The 18,948-nt window shown below is 38.7% G+C and overlaps 1 protein-coding gene across 1 annotated transcript; it reads left to right on the top strand.

The window, feature by feature from the left end:
* Positions 1 to 2,158: 2,158 nt before the first annotated feature.
* Positions 2,159 to 5,365, top strand: SLITRK1 (SLIT and NTRK like family member 1). Its single transcript, XM_039364321.1, has one exon. The coding sequence runs from the start codon at positions 2,198 to 2,200 to the stop codon at positions 4,271 to 4,273; it is 2,076 nt and encodes a 691-aa protein (XP_039220255.1). The 5' UTR covers positions 2,159 to 2,197; the 3' UTR covers positions 4,274 to 5,365.
* Positions 5,366 to 18,948: the final 13,583 nt, after the last annotated feature.

Raw genomic sequence — 18,948 nt, 5'->3', positions numbered from 1 at the left:
TGGGTTGGTTTCCGCATTGGGAGTGTGGATCCTAGCGGGGGAAAGATCGTGCATTCGTCCGCTCAGCGCACAGGTCTCCCATTTGCAGCGTGATTTGCTTCGCGCGGAATCTCCCTCACCCATTTGCCATCTCACCCCCTTCATCTGGCTGCAGTTCCACTGCTACTCACCCTCTGGCCTCCAGCTGCTGCCCCATAGCGTCGCCCGACATTTTTCTCCCCCCCCCCCCAGATCCTCACAAGGCTTCATTGCGAGGACCCACTCGGATCGATTCCCAGCAGGCAGTCAGCTGGGCAGGCGGTAACCGTTCAGAACCATTTCTGAACGCTCCGGGGTGGCGAATCGGAAGCGCAGTGACTGGATGCTTAGCTCTGGATTGCCACTGGGCCACGATGCGACCCGAAACTGCGCCTTCGTGCACCCAAGGCTAGGACTGGCTCCGCAAAGGGACGAGCCAGCCAGCTAGCAACGGCCAGAAGACGCCAAACGCGGCGCGAGAGAGGCATTCTCTCCTGCAAGGCGGGAGGAAGCAAGACGTGGAAAATGGTGTGGGGTCTAATTACCTCCGATCGCTAGTCGCTTGACTCCTGACACTAATTCGAGTCAAGCCCCACCGGGATTCCGCAGGCGCACTCCTTCGCTCTCTCTCTCTCTCTCTCTCTCTCTCTCTCTCTCTCTCTCTCTTTTTTTTTTTTTCTCCCTTTCCCCCGGCGAACGAGCTCGGCTCCACGCGCGACGTCTGCCGGAGTGGTCAAAGGAGCAAGGCAGGCTCAACTTTTCATTACGGGAAGAGGAAAGGGAAGACGGATCGGGGAGATGGACGATTCGGGTTCCCATTTCTCCTTCCAAACTTGCTCTGAATTGATCGCTTTCTTCTCCGCTCCTTTCTAATTCGCTCGCCCGCCTGGATTCTCTCCACCTTCCTCCCCCCCCCTCACTTCCCCTCCAACCCTCCCTTCTCCAACATTCCCTCAGCAGATGGATTTTTGCCACTGCGGCTCAGCAGAGGGTGTCAGATCTTTCGGAGTGCGCCAGGCTTGAAAGAGCACAACCGCCTAACAACTCCTGCCTTCGACGCGGGAAGGAGTGAGTAAGTGCGTAAATAAGAAGAAGAAGAGGGAAAAGAAGAAGAAGAAGAAAGCGATGGAAAACGGGGAAAGGCGGAGAGCCGTTACGGACAGACAGTAAGAGAGAGACCGAGAGGCGAGAGGGGGAGAGCGAACGCAAGGGAGGAAAAGCGGCGGACAGAGCGAAACCGCAGCAATTGCAGAATTTTTGCAGCGCCATTGGTTCGGCAGCCCGCCGTTAGGCTGGGGCGTGATTTCAGCACCAAGGGGAACTGGACAGCACCCAAAGGGCTTTTTTTTTTTTTCCTTTCCGGGCACTCGGCTACGACTACACAGCAGCGGCGGCGGCAAAAGCGGAGGCCGGCTTCGCGCGCCCGAGAGGCAAGGTCAGTCCGCGAAGCCAAGCCATGCGCCCGGCCAGCAGTCTTCTCCCACCTCCGTCCCTCCAGCCCTGCCACCCTCCTGCAGATGCAGCGGCCTCTCCTGCCGATTCCTAGCGAGATCGTCCCTTAGCCGAGGCAGCCGGAGATCGACTTTGCTTGGGTGGGTGGGAGGGTGGGGGGGTGGGTGGGGGAAAGAAGGAGAAGCCACTGAGGGGGGAGTTGATGAAGCGGGGAGGGGAGGAATTCAACTTTTCTTCTTTTTCTTCTGCTTCCCCGTGCGTATCCGGATACTTTGTGGATATATATCGCTGACTGGAGTCCGGACTCTTGCAGTGTTTGCAGTGGGGGGGGGGGAGAGACAGAGAGAGAGCTAAAAAAAAAAGAGAGAGAGAGAGAGAGAGAGAGAGAGAGAGAGAGAGAGAGAGAGAGAGAGCAAGCCGGAACCTCTCAACCTCTCTGCCTCCCTGCATTCCTCTTTAACCAAGACAACTGTTTTTTTAAAAAATATATATTCCTTTTCCTTTTTGCCTCCCCCCACCCCCAAAACTCTCCCCCCACCGCCACCCCCCATTTTTGACGATGGTTCGGACATTCCGTGCCTGGAAGGAACTTGACTGGGCTCCAGCTTGAAAAGAAGCCTTTCTTTTTTCTTCTTCTTCTTCTTCTTTTTTTTTTTTTTTTTTTTTTTTTTTTGCCTTGTAGTTTTCCTGTGTGTTTCAGCTCGGGAATGACTGGCTGGGTGTAAAAATGCTGCTTTGGATTCTCTTGCTGGAGACGTCTCTTTGTTTGGCTGCCGGGAATGTTACGGGGGACGTTTGCAAAGAGAAGATCTGCTCGTGCCCCGAGATCGAAGGCGACTTGCACGTCGATTGCGAGAAGAAGGGCTTCACCAGCCTGCAACGTTTCTCGGCCCCCACTTCCCAGTTCTACCATTTGTTCCTGCACGGCAATTCCCTCACGCGCCTTTTCCCCAATGAGTTCGCTAACTTTTACAATGCGGTCAGCTTACACATGGAAAACAACGGCTTGCACGAAATTGTGCCGGGAGCTTTCCTGGGGCTGCAGCTGGTGAAGAGGCTGCACATCAACAACAACAAGCTGAAATCTTTTCGCAAGCAGACTTTCCTGGGGCTGGATGATCTGGAATATCTCCAGGCTGATTTTAATTTATTGAGGGATATTGACCAAGGGGCCTTCCGGGACTTAAACAAGTTGGAGGTGCTGATTTTAAATGACAATCTGATCAGCATCTTACCTGCTAACGTGTTCCAGTATGTGCCAATTACCCATTTGGATCTACGAGGTAACCGCCTGAAAACCTTGCCTTATGAAGATGTTTTGGAACAGATCCCGGGCATTGCTGAGATCCTGCTGGAGGACAACCCATGGGACTGTACCTGTGATCTACTCTCCTTGAAAGAATGGCTGGAGAACATCCCCAAGAATGCTTTGATCGGCCGGGTGATTTGTGAAGCTCCCACCCGTTTGCAAGGGAAGGATTTAAATGAGACAACTGAACAGGAGTTGTGCAGGAAAACCCGTGTGGACTCCAGCTTGGCAGCTCCCCCTGCAGAAGAGGAGACTTGTGATCCTGGCCCTATTCCCACTCCTTTTAAGATCCATGGCAAGGAAGATTCTGCTACAGCAGGTTCTGCCCCTCATGGGGGTACCAAGATCCCAGTCAATTGGCAGATCAAGTCCAGACCTACAGTCGCTAGCTCAATCCACACCATGAAAGGCAAGTCTTCCAGCAACACACCCTGCCCTGCCACGTGCACTTGCCACCAGATTCCTGGAGGCTTCAAGGTAAACTGCAATGATGGCAACATCAGCAGCCTGGTGGACCTGAAGCCTAAGCCATCCAATGTCCATGAACTCTTCCTAAGGGGCAACAAGATTCACACCATTCGCAAATCCCATTTTGTGGATTATCAGAAACTCAACCTATTGGACTTGGGCAACAACAACATTGCCACTATGGAAAACAATACTTTCAAAAACCTGCTGGAGCTGGTGTGGCTCTACATGGACAATAATTATTTAGACATACTATCTCGAGAGAAGTTCAATGGTTTGCAAAACCTAGAGTACCTAAATATGGAATTTAATGTCATCCAACTCATCATGCCAGGGACCTTTAATGCCATGCCTAAACTGAGAGTACTAATTTTGAATAATAATCTTCTGAGGTCTCTCCCAGTTGATGTTTTTGCTGGAGTCTCTCTCTCTAAGCTCAGCATCCACAACAATTACTTCCTTTATCTGCCAGTGGCAGGAGTGCTGGATCAACTCACCTCCATTACCCAAATAGATCTGCATGATAACCCATGGGACTGCAAATGTCCAATTGTCCCTTTCAAACAGTGGGTCGAGATGCTGAGGCCAAAGGTGATGATGAGTGACTTAAGGTGTGAGACTCCAGAAGAGTTCTTTAAAGAGGACTTCGAATCTCTCTCCAATGAGGCCATTTGCCCTCAACTCAAAGTCATGCCCACTTTGACTTCCACCCATAAGAATAGTACTGGCTTGGCAGAGACTGGGACTCACTCTAATTCCTACTTGGAGACCAGTAGGGTCTCCATCTCGGTGCTGGTGCCTGGCCTTTTGTTGGTGTTTGTCACCTCTGCCTTCACCGTGGTTGGCATGCTTGTCTTCATCCTGAGGAACCGGAAACGCTCCAAAAGGAGGGACGCCAACTCTTCTGCCTCGGAGATCAACTCTTTACAGACAGTATGTGACTCCTCCTACTGGCACAATGGACCCTACAGTACAGATGGAGCCCATAGAGTGTATGACTGTGGTTCTCACTCCCTATCAGACTGAGACTGCAAAATTTAAAGTTAAAAAATTTACATCGTGTATGGGCAATCAGTTCAACTTCAGCAGCTAGCAACCTCAACTTCCCTCCAGTGGTTCAAAGCTTTCTTTTCCTAATCTGTGCATCGCTGTCTCGTCTGCTGATGTGAATTGGACCATAGGAAGGGATGGGGCTTAGCCCACTTAAAGCTACCTTCTGGTGAAAAATACCTACCCGCTCACCAAACCTGGGCCAACACTATGAGTGGAGGCCTGCCTTTATTATTATTATTATTATTTTATTTTTTTTAATTATTATGATTTGCCTAGCCTCGACCTGAGGTTGTGTAACTCTACACTGTATAACCAGTGGGGAAGAAATAAAAGATCCAATCAAAAGGCCAAGATTGGCTTCCTATTGCAGCAAGAGAAAGGGTGAATACGCTCTCCTGCAGGTTGATTCCTAACCCATGTGAATTTATGGGCCCTATATGTGATGGGGAAGCAGAAGCTCTTGCTTGGGCCTTCCCCACTGAGAATAAGGCAGGAGAGTCCAGTTGCACGAAGGCATGAATGTATTGTAAATAAATAACTCTGATCTAGAACAAACCAACCCAAGTTGCTGCATGGTTTGCATGGATACAAAAACCACCCAGGGACGCTTTGGCCCCAAAAGGAAGCAGCGTCCAGTTCACCTCGTCCTCCCTCTTCCCTGATCAGTTCCATCGTATCAAACTTTCTATATACAGATACAGTATAATAAGAATAAAAAAGTGCCATTTCGCCATTATTTTTGTGTGATTGCTAGGCAGTAGAGATCATCCATTTACTGTGATAAAAAAAACAAGGAAAAATGTAAAGGTTTTATTTAAGACATGTTTGCATGGTTTACACTCTCCTGGGTTTAGGTTTTTTGCATTTTGGGTGGGGGAAATTTACTTTCATGGGGAATTTTTTTTTCTCTTTGGGGAGGGAGGAGGGGATGAATTTGCTTCTAGTTATTTTCAAGCTTCTTTTGGAAACTGACCTCTCCAGAATCCCTTTCCATCTGAATGTAAAGCAAGTATCCTTGGGGTTTTCTCTGTTGATCAATCTGTTTAAAATATCTATTCCTTGGGTTTTGTCTGTTTTTGTATATATATATATATATATATATATATATATATATATATATATATATATATATATATATACATACACATACAGAACCAAACAAAACCAAACAAAACCAAGAGCCCGGGAGCAGTTAAGCATGAGTAGTGAATGCCACTTGAATGCTTAAGATGCAGAGATGAATGAAAGAAGGTTTTTGTGCTCTTGTAAATCAGACTCTGAAATATATATATATATATAATTCTATCTGGAGAAAAAAATGAGCTGAAGTGAAAAAAAAAAAGCAAGCAAGACTTACTAATTCTATTCAAGGATTTTATAATGGCATATTTTTTCAGTATTAAAGTGAAAATGTTTTCAAGGCTTGGGTCATTCATTTTAATGCACGCTCCCCCCCTCCCTCATGTCACTTTTTAACTGCCACTGTGGGATTATTTCAGTTTAATTTATGTTGAGAATGGTGGTGGTGGTGGTGGTGGTGAAGTCTTTTATTTTTATTCCTTGTGATCTTGAAATCATGTTTCAGAAGTCGGTTGCTACTCCTTTCCTCTCTTGCCCTGAATGCAGCACTGAAATCCTTTATTAATACTGGAAAATGCCTTTGGTGCCAAGACTGCTGTGGCTGCACACTGCAGATAAACTAGAGAGCTGGATGGGAATTTGATTTAATCGACTAGGTCTTAGATCCCTCTGATTAAAAGGAGGATCTGACTTCATTGGGCAGCAATTCTTTTAAGCGTGATGATTGACAAGTGAGAATACTGATGGTGATAGGTGTTCTGTATCTCTGAAAGAGAGGGAGAGGGAAGGGGGGAGAGAGGGGGAGATGGGAGAGAGAGAGAGAGAAAGAGAGAGAGAGAGAGAGAGAGAGAGAGAGAGAGAGAGAGAGAGAGAGAGAGAGAGAGAGAGAGAGAGAGAGAGAGACGGGAGGAAAAAAACCTCCCCCTCAAAAAATAATTAGCAATGGAATTTCCTAACCTCTCTCCCCCCTCCCTCTGAATTTATTTCAGGTTTGAAATAAATCCCTCTTGCTCCTGCTGTCCAATTTCAGTACCACCTCCTTTGATTTTCCTTGCACAGTAGGCTGGCCCTTAACTAGAGAATACATGCGGAGGCAGAGAGTACCCCACAAATCAATTCCAGCTTCCGAACCGAAATCCCAGGGGGAGAAATGAAGGATTTCAGTCACGTTGCTTCTGGCTTTCTGCAGGCAGAGAAATCCTTTTAAAGAGGAAAAGACCGGAATGGGCTAACTAAGCTCAACTTCAGAAAACAGACTGGGGGTGGGTGAGGGAGGAGCCTGGGGTAACTAACCAGATAAATACATATATGAGGATGGAGTGTTTCCTTTTCTGCTCCAGGATAGGTGTTTAAGAGGAGAAAGAGAAGAAGGGAGAGGAAGGAATGACCAAATAAGGTACCCGAAACCAGTTGGCTAAAATTAAAAAGGGAGGGGGAAGGAAGCTGTAACATAAAAGGACCTTTGTGGAGATAGCAGTGTTATGTGACTCAAGCATCGGGAGATTTCCTAAACCTTGTCTTGGTATTTCAGTCTCTTGGTATAACATGATGATGATGGTGATGGTGATGGTGATAGTGATGATGATGATGGTAATGATGATGATACAATTCCCTGCTTCTCTGAACAAGCTATGGCTGTTTAGAAAGACCCTTCATTGTTTTTTTTTTTCCCTTTACCCTCCCTGACCTTGTTTCAGTTATTTTTTTTCCAACCAGAATATTATGAGAATAAAGTGAAGAAGGGAGAGAGAATAGTTATTTTAGCCCAAATTGTTTTCAATTTTAAAAGAAAATTCTGCTCAATCAATCAATTAGTTTTCAGGACCATCTAAGAACAAGCTTGTTTTATTCACAAGCTGGTTATAAATATATGGCTGGTTAAATCTGTAAAGAACTGACAGAAACTATCAAAACACAGAGATGTAGTTTATCCAGACTACTTTATGAACACAGTTCCTATCTGAAATTTAACAAAATGCCAATTGCTTTGCAGATTACAATAGTACTTGATATTTCTTTCTTTAAAAAAAAATCAAATGAATTGAATTTTATTTGGATATTTTCTTTTTTTAGTGACAAAATATAGACAATGATTTATTGTTGCCACAAGCATATATTTTAAGTAAAAGAAGTAAATGAAATCACTTTTACAAAGTGGGAAATACAGTTCTCAGAATGTATTCATCCTCAAATTGCTTTTTAAAGTTCTTTTACTTTTTAGAAGGCAATTTAGCTTTAACTGAAGCAGAATTAATCAGTCAGTAGCATGCAAAACAATATAAATATTGTTTCTATCATGTAAAGATTTCTATCATGTAAGGATCTTTGCATATCTGCTCAGTATATTCATGGATTTTTATACATTATAAAAAGAAATAGATACAAGGGATAATAGCAGTGAATGACTAATGTGGAGAGATATTTCAATTTATCTCGGTCTTATCTATTATTAAACTGCATGAATGTTTTATTCATCCTGACAAAGTAGAACAGCTTCCATAATATTTATGCAACTGGAAGCATAAATGCTTTCACTGTTATGGTTTTATGTATGTAGCTATCAATACACATGCATCCTATTCCGTGTTTCAAATATTAAGAAACATTGTGTGCTATAAAAGTGTGTGCTGGTGAAGGACGCTGGTTCCAGTTGAATCAGCCTTCAATTCATCAAACTTAAAAGGGATTTCAATAATACCAGGTATGATAGTTAGAGAAAAAAAGAAAGACAGCTTATTTGTGTGTATATAGCTTGAGACAGATCATTTGCTGGGAGACCAGGATAAGTCAGAACTTGCTTTGCTGCTATAAGGACCATATGCTTGAATATATATGAGCATCTTACATGGTTATTTATTAGAAACTTGAACGGATTTTATATCATATCAGGCACTGGATAGAATAGAAAATGAATTAGATGCTGCCTTTTGAGAAACTATGGGCTATTAATTTTAAGGCAGGTTCACATCTCTTCCTAAAGCAGTTCTTGGTTGTGAGTTGAAACAATATGACTGAAAGCAGTATGATATAACTGAAAGCAAAGACAGATAAAACATGGAACTGGATGAACTGCCAGTGCAGCACCTGCAATATCAATGTTTAATACAGGTAGTCCTTGACTTACAACAGTTCATTTAGTGACCATTCAGAGTTACAATGGCACTTATGACTGTTTTTCACACTTATGACTGTTGCAGTATCCCCATAGTCACACGATCAAAATCTAGACACTTGGCAACTGACTCATAGATATGACGGTTGCAGTGTCCCGGGTCATGTGATCACCTTTTGCCACCTTCTGACAAGAAAAGTCAATGGGAAAGACAGAGTCACATAACAATGGTGTTACAACAGCAGTAATTCACTTAACAATAGTGTCATGAAAGGTCATAAAATAGGGCAAAATTCACTTAGCAACTTTCTCGCTTAGCAACAAAAGTTTTGGACTCAATTGTGATCATAAGTCCAGGACTACCTGTATTCTGTTTAATATACAGGTAAATGTTTATTATAACATTATTTTTATATGTATGAGAGACAGAGTGAGTTAATCAGCTTTGATCTAAAGCTTCTTTTGAAGTCCCCAAAAGAGCATTTTATCTCTTCAACCACCTCTGCAAAAATATCTCAGAACTCCTAACTAAACTGAACCTAGTTCTGTTCTTGTACCTTTTGCCAAAGCAAAACAAAAATCAAAACTATACTTCATTGTGTTGGAAAAACATCTTTGTGGCTTTTGATGACATTAACCTCATTTTGCATCAAGACTTCAAATCAAAGTACAGGAAGATCAGTGTTCTCTCAGCATCTAAATACTAAGTGTGCCTTCACCCAAACAATGCCTGCAAAGATATTGCCATCTTTTAACTTCCTGACTAATTTTAGGGATTTTTTCCTTCTTCCCCATTATTGATAAATGAAGGGCCTTAAAAAGTTAAATATAGTGTTTAGTTACAATGTATCCCCCCTTTTCTGAGACTGTTATGCTATTTTTTTGTTGTTTTTGTTTTTACAAATCTTGTCTAGGATCTATTTTCAAAGATTTTACCTAATTTATTTGAACTGAGCTTCGATCATGTAGCTACTTCCTAATATAACTAGTAAAATGTTCAGAGAGATCCCCACTTGTTTCAAATAGCAGTAACAGCTAAAATAACAGTGTCATATTTATATCTGGTCACAGGGAAGACCTAATTGAGTTTATGTTTGGATATCATTTCAAGTCAAACCTTACTAGTATTTTTAGTTATCTTGGAGTATAAATTTAACTAGTGTAAAACAAATATTTCTAAGATAGCTTCAGCCTCTAGCATGGTATTGAATGAATGTTTATGCAAGTTGTTGGAATAGAGATACTTTGATCTGATTGCAACAAAGGAATTCTCAAGTTCCAATCATATCTCAAAATATGATTGGGCAAATATATATTTACAATCTCATCATATTGCCCCCCCCCAGCAATTAGAGTACTCCTTTTACTGACCTCAGAAGGATAGAAAACTGGATCAACCTTCGGTCCACCAGTAAAGTCAGAAATAACTTTCTTTTTTATTGATATCAATATTGTATTGATATATGAGATGATAGTATCAGCAGTAGTGGCATTAAGCTGATTGCTCTCATCTGACTTGAGGTCAGATGCAAATCTAAGAAGTCTCAAGTCAGATGAGAGCAGTCAGCTTAATATATGTATTCATATATTATCAGTGGTGGGATTCAAATAAGTGAACAAGTTCTCTGTGTGGATACTGCTTCCATCCTGGGGCCTGGGTAACAAAAAAATAGCTACCGGTTCTGCCAAAGTGGTGCAAACCAGATGAATCCCATCACTGTATATTCCCCTGTGCTTCAAATTAAATTAAATCAAATTAAAACATTTGCTGTCTTTGTGTGCTTGTGTTTGTATGTTGATAAAGATTCTCAGTTAGCCAGATAAAGTCATTTGGTAGTTGAGTCATGGCAACTGGACAGGCTGTGTCTGATGCCTCTATTGACAAAATGATTTTCCTCTTTAGTATAAATGGATTCTTTCACTCATCTCTGTGTTTATGTGTATGTATGTGTCACTACTGACCCCATTCAAGGTCAATACCTACTAAAATTAATCTGATTTCTTTGGGCTTATGTATTGGGATAATTTTCTCAAAGTTTTAGGATTTACTTAATGAAATGAAACTTTTTGCCAACAGTAATTGTTTCTATACATAAAGTTGTTTGATTGTAGTAACTCAGGGACTGAATGTACAGTATAGAAAAATGAAACATAGAACAAGAGAGTTGCAAATGACCTCAACGGTCTTCTAGTCAAGTCCCATGCTTGAGCAGGAGACCCTATACCATTTCAGACAAATAGTTATCCAGTCTCTTTTTGAGGGCCTCCAGTGAAAGCCCACAATTTCTGAAGGCAAGCCATTCCATTGGTTGATGGCTTTCACCCTTAGGAAATTTCTCCTTAGTTCTAGGTTGCTTCTCTCCTTGATTAGTTTCCAATCATTGTTTCTTGTCTTGCCTTTTGGTGCTTTGGAAAATAGTTTGACCTCTTCATCTTTGTAGCAGCTCCTCAAATATTGAAACAGTGCTATCATGTCAACCCTAGTCCTTCTTTTCATATAGTTTTCCCATCTACAGTATATAACATTACCTATGAGAATGAATGGAAGCAAACCAGAGAGTTCAAAGGTTAAACAAATCAGTTATATGAATTGATTAATATTAAAAAAACAACTGGAAATTATGTTGGTTCTATCATTACAAAGATCCAAGTTTAAAGAGCCACTTCAGCTTTTTTTATTAGATTGTATTACTGCTTAAATTTATAAATTGGCATCAGTGCTTGTCTATGAGTGCTATGTACAGCTGCAGATATTTATGAACAGATGAAAGAATTAGTGCTGTTCTTGTATTAATGAACATCAGCATGTCTGAAGATACTTCAGTTTGCAATGGTTTACTTGCATAGGCTCCTTGCTTGCTTATCTTTTTTTTTCCATTTTTGCAGTTTCAGCTTCAATGAAAAATATTTATAGTGGATTTATCTTGCATCATCCCCCTCCATCCCCACCCCCAATTTTCAGTGTTATGCAATATGCTGCAGAGCAGTTACGTACACACTGTATACTCTGGTGATTTTTGCTCAAAGGGTATTATCTAGAGACACTAAAGCAGTGCCTTAGACTGGCCTGTATTACACATTGTTTGAAATAGCTCATTGTTTCTCTTACCAAATGGATCAGATAAAAGTAAATGAAGGTGGGGGTTATTAAGAAAACAGTGTTTCTTTTCAATACCTGGCAGGCTCATGTGAATTTTTTTGGTTGTCATATACCTGGCTTGTGTGTCTAAACTATATTCTATCGTAGAGAAAATACCTAAATGTGGACTTAAAAACAGAGGATAGCCATACATCCAGTTTCTTTAGTAAAAGTAGGGTGAAGGGTGAATTTAATTGGTATTATAAATCTATCTATCTATCTATCTATCTATCTATCTATCTATCTATCTATCTATCTATCTATTTCATCTATTGATCTCTATAATTATTATATTCTGGACTTGGTGAGGAGCATAGTAACCCCAATTTCACAAGCTGAAAAAGAGAAAAGAAATAGAGTGATTCATTTATATGGAATAGTTTAAAATTACATAGCTTTCAACTCAGTCTACTCTGATCACTGTATCTTATTCAAGACTTCTGTTAACCAAGTGTGATAAGAGGATGCTGTAAAAATATTGAAAATAATTCTTATTATTATTCTATGTTTTCCAGGATTCATCTACCTTGCAGTCATTTTTTAAAGCTAAATTTTATTAAAACAATTACAGCAACATCTGTTAAATAAACATCTGTTAATCAGAACGAAAAATGCCATTTCCAATGGGCAAATATAGATAATCTTGAAGGTATGTTTTATATATATATATGCTTCTTACAGCACGAGGCCTATCTCTGAAACATGAATGGATTATATCAGAATTTATCCTGATTAATTTCCTCCCTGATCAGTACTCCAGATACAATTTTAACTGTTTGCATGCACTGTCACCCTCACCCTGTTTTTGTCTTAAACTATTTAATGTAAACCATTCTATGAATGGATAATTATCCTTTTTCCTTTTATTGTTTGAATTATTGTGTGGAGGTGAGGAAATTCCATTTGGAATTGTTGGAAGTTGAAATGTTCTGACAGTATGAGTGAGCATTTTATAATCATAGCAGAAGGGAGATTTATTTATAGGCAAGAAAATCAAAGTCTGACACCTAGATTGCTGCTTCCTACTGGAAGGATTGTCCACGAGCATGTATTCTGTCTGTGCGAAAGGAAATACAGAAAGAAATGGCCACTGAATAGTAATTTCGTAGATAAAGAACAAGCAGAATTATATACAAAAAAGGGACACACAAAACAAACACAGAATTTAAGAAGAGACTGGACAGCCATCTGTCCAAAATGATGTAGGGTTTCCTGGCTGAGCAGAGGGTTGGACTCGATGACTTCCAAGGTCCCTTTCAACTTTATTATTATTATTATTATTATTATTATTATTATTATTATTATTATTATTATTATTATTATTATTATCATTATCATCATTATCATCATTATCATCATTATCATTATTATTATAGTTTACTGACCAAATGTCAGTAGGCACACAAGGATATTGTCTCAGTTACATAAACTCTCAGTGTACATACAAAAAACAAGGTACATACAAACAACAAGGTACATACAAACAACATGTACATACAAACAATAAGGTAATATAATCCTAAAATACTAATATGAGAGGGTAGTAGAAAAAAATGAGAAGGATGATAGTAACACAGCCATACTACATGGGTAAATATTCTTAGATATAAGACAATACTGTGGTAATTAGGTGTTCAGCAGATGGTATGAGAGAAAAAAAAATGTCCTTGTGTCTAGTTGTTTTGGCATGCAATGCCCTGTAGTGGCATCCTGCGGGGAGAAGTTGAAACAGTTTATGTCCAGGGTGTCTGTAGATATTTTCTCAGCCCTCCTTCTGACCCGTGAAGTATAGAGGTCCTCAATGGAAGGCAGGCTGGTTGCAACTGTTTTTTCTTCAATCCTATCTATCCATTGAAGTCTGTACCTGTCCTGTTTGGTTGTTATACCAAACCAGACAGTTATAGAAATACAAATGACAGACTTAGTAATTCCTCTGTAGAGCTGTATCAGCAGCTCCTTGGTCAGTCTGAGCTTTCTGAGTTGATGCAGGAAGTACATTCTTTGTTCCTTTTTAATGCTGTTTTTGATGTTAGGTGTCTATTGAAGTCCTGTGAGATTATAGAACCCAGAGACTTGAAGGCCTCTACTGTTGATACTGAGTTGTCTAATATTGTAAGGGGTAGAATAGGAGGACTCCTCCTAAAATCCACTTTCATCTTTACAAACACTTAATTGTCTACCTATATCCTATTGCTCCCTTGTAGTAACTACAGTAGTGGCCAAAATTGTGGAAACCTTTTGGGAAAAGTGTACAGTAGAAATGCCATCTTTGGTTAAGTTTTCACCATTTTTTCTTCTAATTTCTTTATAACTGTAGTCTTGTTCACTTAATAATACTATTTGACATTGCTTTCTGGATGACCAGTCAACTCTTTGCACCATTACTTTAATTTTATTACATTTTACAAGCTCACTAAATGAAAAAAAAAACACAAAAAATCCCAACCAACTTGATAGCAATCACATAACACACTGACAAATGTCCTCCTTTCAGCTTCAAGACATGACATCAATACATGAATCCTACTGTGATCTGATTGGCTCATTGCCAAAACAAGATGACACCTGATTGGCTCTCTAAAAACTCATGCTCATTGGCTACAATTAGATGAAGGAAAGCTACCTGATATCAACCTAAGCAAGTTGTGCTTCCTTTTTCTGGTTGTTTGGCTATAACTTTTCATAGAATACAGTACAGATAATTGAACAAACTTTGTTGCATTACATTCTTGATTAAATTATCTTTCCATTGATAAATAATTTTATGGTACTACTCCAAAAAAGTGGTGTTATTAGCCATCAAAACTCAAAAATACACTTTTTCCCAAAAGGTTTCCACAATTTTGGCCACTACTGTATTCATTAGACATTGAAGAGTCACACCATTGTATTTGAAGTGCCAATGGAATGCAGTGTTAGATAATGGAAGGTTGCTGTCTTTGTTAATACGATTTGCACAGAAAATGCTAACCTATCTTTTCTCTGGCACAAGTATTTGGGATTCCTATTTGTTTTATATTTCTGGGAATGAGGAAAGAGTGGCATTGAGGTTTTTTTTAGTTGTGAAGTGCTCCGGACTGTTATTGGACTGTTATTTTTTTTTAAAAAAAACTTTAAACAGAATAAATTATTCTGGTACTGGATTTTAAACAAATGGAGTGGTAAAGAGTGCTAAACAGAATGCTTCCAATTTTAAAAAAATATTCATAGCCATCCATCTCTGACTGGCTGTTCTGTTTGATTTGTAATGATTTATATAGATTTGCTACTAATTGTTTCTCACATTGTTTTGCTGCTCTAGTATCCTTCCTCCACCCCACCTCACCCTTGTGGTCTGTGGAAGCTTAAAGTACTATAATACTCAATGAATTTGATTTGACCTAGACAAAGTCAGAATCCAATTCAAGCTTGGCCTACTCTCTCTTCTTCTCTGAATTTAAGCCATTATTATTATTAATTATATCTAATTACCAAGGATTGATCTACATTTGAGATTGGATTGGTGAAAAGAGCTACTGCTAGCATTAACTTTCATTTGAATTGTAGAAGAGAAATTAGTTCATTTCTCTATTACTTCCACATTGCTTTTTCTTCATCCCTGAAGTGTCTTTGTATACTTCCCTTTCCCTTCCAGTCTCCTTTTCAATAGATTAGATCTTTTCAATTTAAATACTGTTACATAAGACAGCATTTATAGCCAATTAATAATACATATGTACACATGCAGAAAATACCTATCAAAGAGGTCCATATGTCATGGGTGATTTACTACTGAGGATAAACTCCATGGAAAATCTGGGCTTTTTGGTGTAATATGTTAAAAGCCTCAATAAGACAGTGTCAAGGTTATAAAATTAATCTGTTTGCATAAAATACACTAAGGGTCTTCATTATATGAAATGCACTATTTGTCATTGCTCCTAGTACAATTGAGTAAGCCAAAGAGAAATACTGAATATCAGAATACTTCTTTCCACCTACTGTAAGATCTTCAGATTAATTACTTTCTAGAGAGAAGTGTAATTCTCCATCGCATGGAATTTATGCAAGGAGCAATATTGAAATGATAGTAACCATATTACTGGCAGATAGCTTGACTTAATCTATGCTGAATATCATGTCTACAAATCCTTTTCTCATGTTCCCACATGCTCAGTTATCTCTAATACTTTGAAATGTTTGATGCAAAGATCTGTGTTGATCTGAATTTGATTATATAATGTTAAATTCTGAAGTAAGTAACTATGCATCCATCTGGATAAGCAACTTAGTATTTGAGTTTATTACTGGAGCTTTCCTTAATAACTATAGTCATCATTACAGTTCACTCCAGGTTAAACAAAGTGGCTACATGTACGTTCCTGTATATTCTAATCTTCTACCAAGGAGCTTGTTATATTTTGTGCCTCTTTTTTAAAAGAAATTCTTAAAAATCTTTTAAAAACTTTTTAATTAAAAAATAGGATATTGATTTGCAACATCACATTTATTTTCACATTGGAAAATACACTCGGAAGCATGTAAATATTGCCCATCTTTTGCTTAGGCTGTTTCATAGGCAGTCAAATACCTTAATGGAACTAACCCTTCATTGCAGATGAGATAAGTAAGAATCCCCATGAGATATTATTTTGTCTGAAGTGCAAAATGGAGCAAGAAGTAAAATTAATCTTCCTAGTGGATAAAACCCCTGAGGATCAGGTGTAAATTTACACATGGTTGTTTGCAAATATTTCAGAAGAGGGTTTCAACTTACCACAAATGGCCAGTGTCTTGGATAATGTATTCTGTTAAGGCCTGCTAACTCAGAAGACAGAATAACAGATTGCAAGTATATAGAACTCTTCTTCCTTTGATATATGGAATGGTTTGGCTCCTATCAGAGAGGCCAGGTCAATCTTTTATTACATAATTAGCAGACTAGGCAGATCAATAATCAGTCTTCAAATGCAGCAAACTTCAGTCAAGATACTGATTAAAATGTTGTCCTTTTTGACGACTTTTTTTTTGTTGCTTTAATTCAGCTTTTAATCAAAACATCACATCCCTCCTCTTCATATTAAGAGTTTCCTTGTCTGAGATACAGAATTCAGAAAATTTCTCACATGTGAAATGTACATGAAGAACTCTACAGACACATAACTTTGCAGCTTTCAATCAGAATTTAGATTTACGAAAATGTTCTGTCTGTCTGTAAGATAGAAATAGAAATTTCTGGCTTTCTACAAAACATGTCATCTACATACATTAAAATTGTAAACTCTGCCCCTCCTGATAAAGGGGCAAAACAGCATTTTTGATAGGCACTTTGGGATATATATTAACCAAAGGCAGTGTATCCTATTATTAATCACTATTCAGATAGAACCATAAAAATCTAAACTATCAACAAAAAGAGAAGCAAATAAAAATGTACTTGAAAGATTTTCAGTAAACCATGTCAAATGCCTTTTCAGCCTCTCTGAAGTAACAAAAAGAACATTTCATATGGTTAAAAGCATGATAATTTTAAATCCAGGCTGAGTAGAATGTACAATACATGTGCCTTAGAAGTGAAGATACTTACCTCCGACTCGGATGGTTGAGTGTTCAATCCTAGGCAGTGGCAGATGTTTCTCTATAGGGCACAAAGATGAACTATCTGCTGCAAACTCCATGTAGGCATCAGAAGGGCATCCAGTCAGTAAATGCTCAACTCCAGTCACTCCAGTTCTACCCTGAATTAAAGAATTAAAAGGTTGTAAAAAGAATATAAGAGATAGAGATTCTTCCATAATTATATATTTCACAAGGAAAATGATCTTTAAAATGCAGAGTGAATGCAGAGGATGAAAAATCTAAGTGTCCTTAGAATTAAAAGAAAACAAATTAATTTGAAGGGGGAAAATCCCCTTTCATTTTTATACTTCTATTAACAAACAGTAAATGTTTGTTAACAATCCACTAAAAAACCATCATGGACAGAAATCTACTCCAATTTCAGAAACTGAATTGTAACCATTCCTTAAAGCATTTAAATTTGTCTTTTGATAATTGCATTATTGTCATGCTAAAATGTTAATGGAGGATATTACATTAATTATTTTGTATTACATTTCTATCTATCTATAAGTATATATTTAGAAGGAAAAAAACTGCAAAAACAAAATAGGAGAAGGAAAAAAAGACATAAAAGAATGAGCAATCTGTAATCTTTTTCTATCATCAAGGACAGACAGATGTAATAACCAATTGTGTATTTAAGAGATAAATATAAATTTAATCGTTATTGTACAATATGTTTTTTTAAAAAAACTTTTCTTCAATATGAATTTAGCTGATTAATTAGTTCATCAATTAGTATTTTACAGCCTCCACATGATTATATTTTCACCTTTTTTGTGTTTGAAAACAGACATCTGACAACCTCATGAAATATTGAAGACCCATCTCTCCACCAACATTTCTTGCTGTCTTGAACATATTTTATATGTAATCTGGGGAAAAATGCAGAACATTAAGATTTTACCTTTACCTTTTACCTATTTAATTACTCAAATCACTCAGGTCTTTTGTAAAATGTCATTTCTGATGGCAAATTTAAAAAGCTTCAAAATAGATGGCTGAGACTTATCAGTTCTATGAAGAAATCAAACTGGAATATGCAAACCACCCCAATATACACTTGAAACCTTTGGGCAAAGCCAGTGGTTTCCAAATTAAAACTTTCATTAAGCAAAATGACTTCTTTGGTTTCTTTCAGAGTTTGTTTCGCATGTAAAGTGGCTTAGTGAAAGTGAAAATTCAGAGATATTTCTTTTTCCACCAGAAAAATGTTAACATCCTTTGATGAATTCTAAATGTACTCACTGATACTGTATCCTCAAGCTTTTAACTGAGCAATTTTATTTCTAGGCACATACAATGTGGTATTGATAATGTTAACAATGCCCTTAATTGCTTTTTCTATCCTCTAGCATCTTGAGAATAGCTACCTTATCTTTCTAAAGAAAGATCTTTAGAATCTTTCATATCTTGTATCAGTCAAATTAACTATCCCATGGGAATCTCCAAATCTTTCCCAGGTATGTCTATCAAGGTTTGTGTGTCTGTTTCTCTTATTGTCTGCTTCTGCCTCTCTTTTTCATACTCATATGAGAATACAAATGCTGGTCATACTTTTATGATCACATATCTAGTGCTCTTCAAAAAGAACTTTCTACTCCAGGTATGTAATGGCTGAATGGCACTTTCAAGAGTGCTGAGTAGACATTATGTGGTCAAATGCCTCTGTGGAAGCCAAGTGTCTTATCTGTCCTGAGCTTTGGTTCTAAGTCA

The sequence above is a fragment of the Crotalus tigris genome, unplaced genomic scaffold (genome assembly GCF_016545835.1).
Source record: "Crotalus tigris isolate CLP2741 ecotype Arizona unplaced genomic scaffold, ASM1654583v1 scf7180000019730.1053431, whole genome shotgun sequence".
Taxonomy (NCBI): domain Eukaryota; kingdom Metazoa; phylum Chordata; class Lepidosauria; order Squamata; family Viperidae; genus Crotalus; species Crotalus tigris.
The sequence above is the reverse complement of the archived record's forward strand: the minus strand, read 5'-3'. Positions and strand labels throughout refer to the sequence as shown.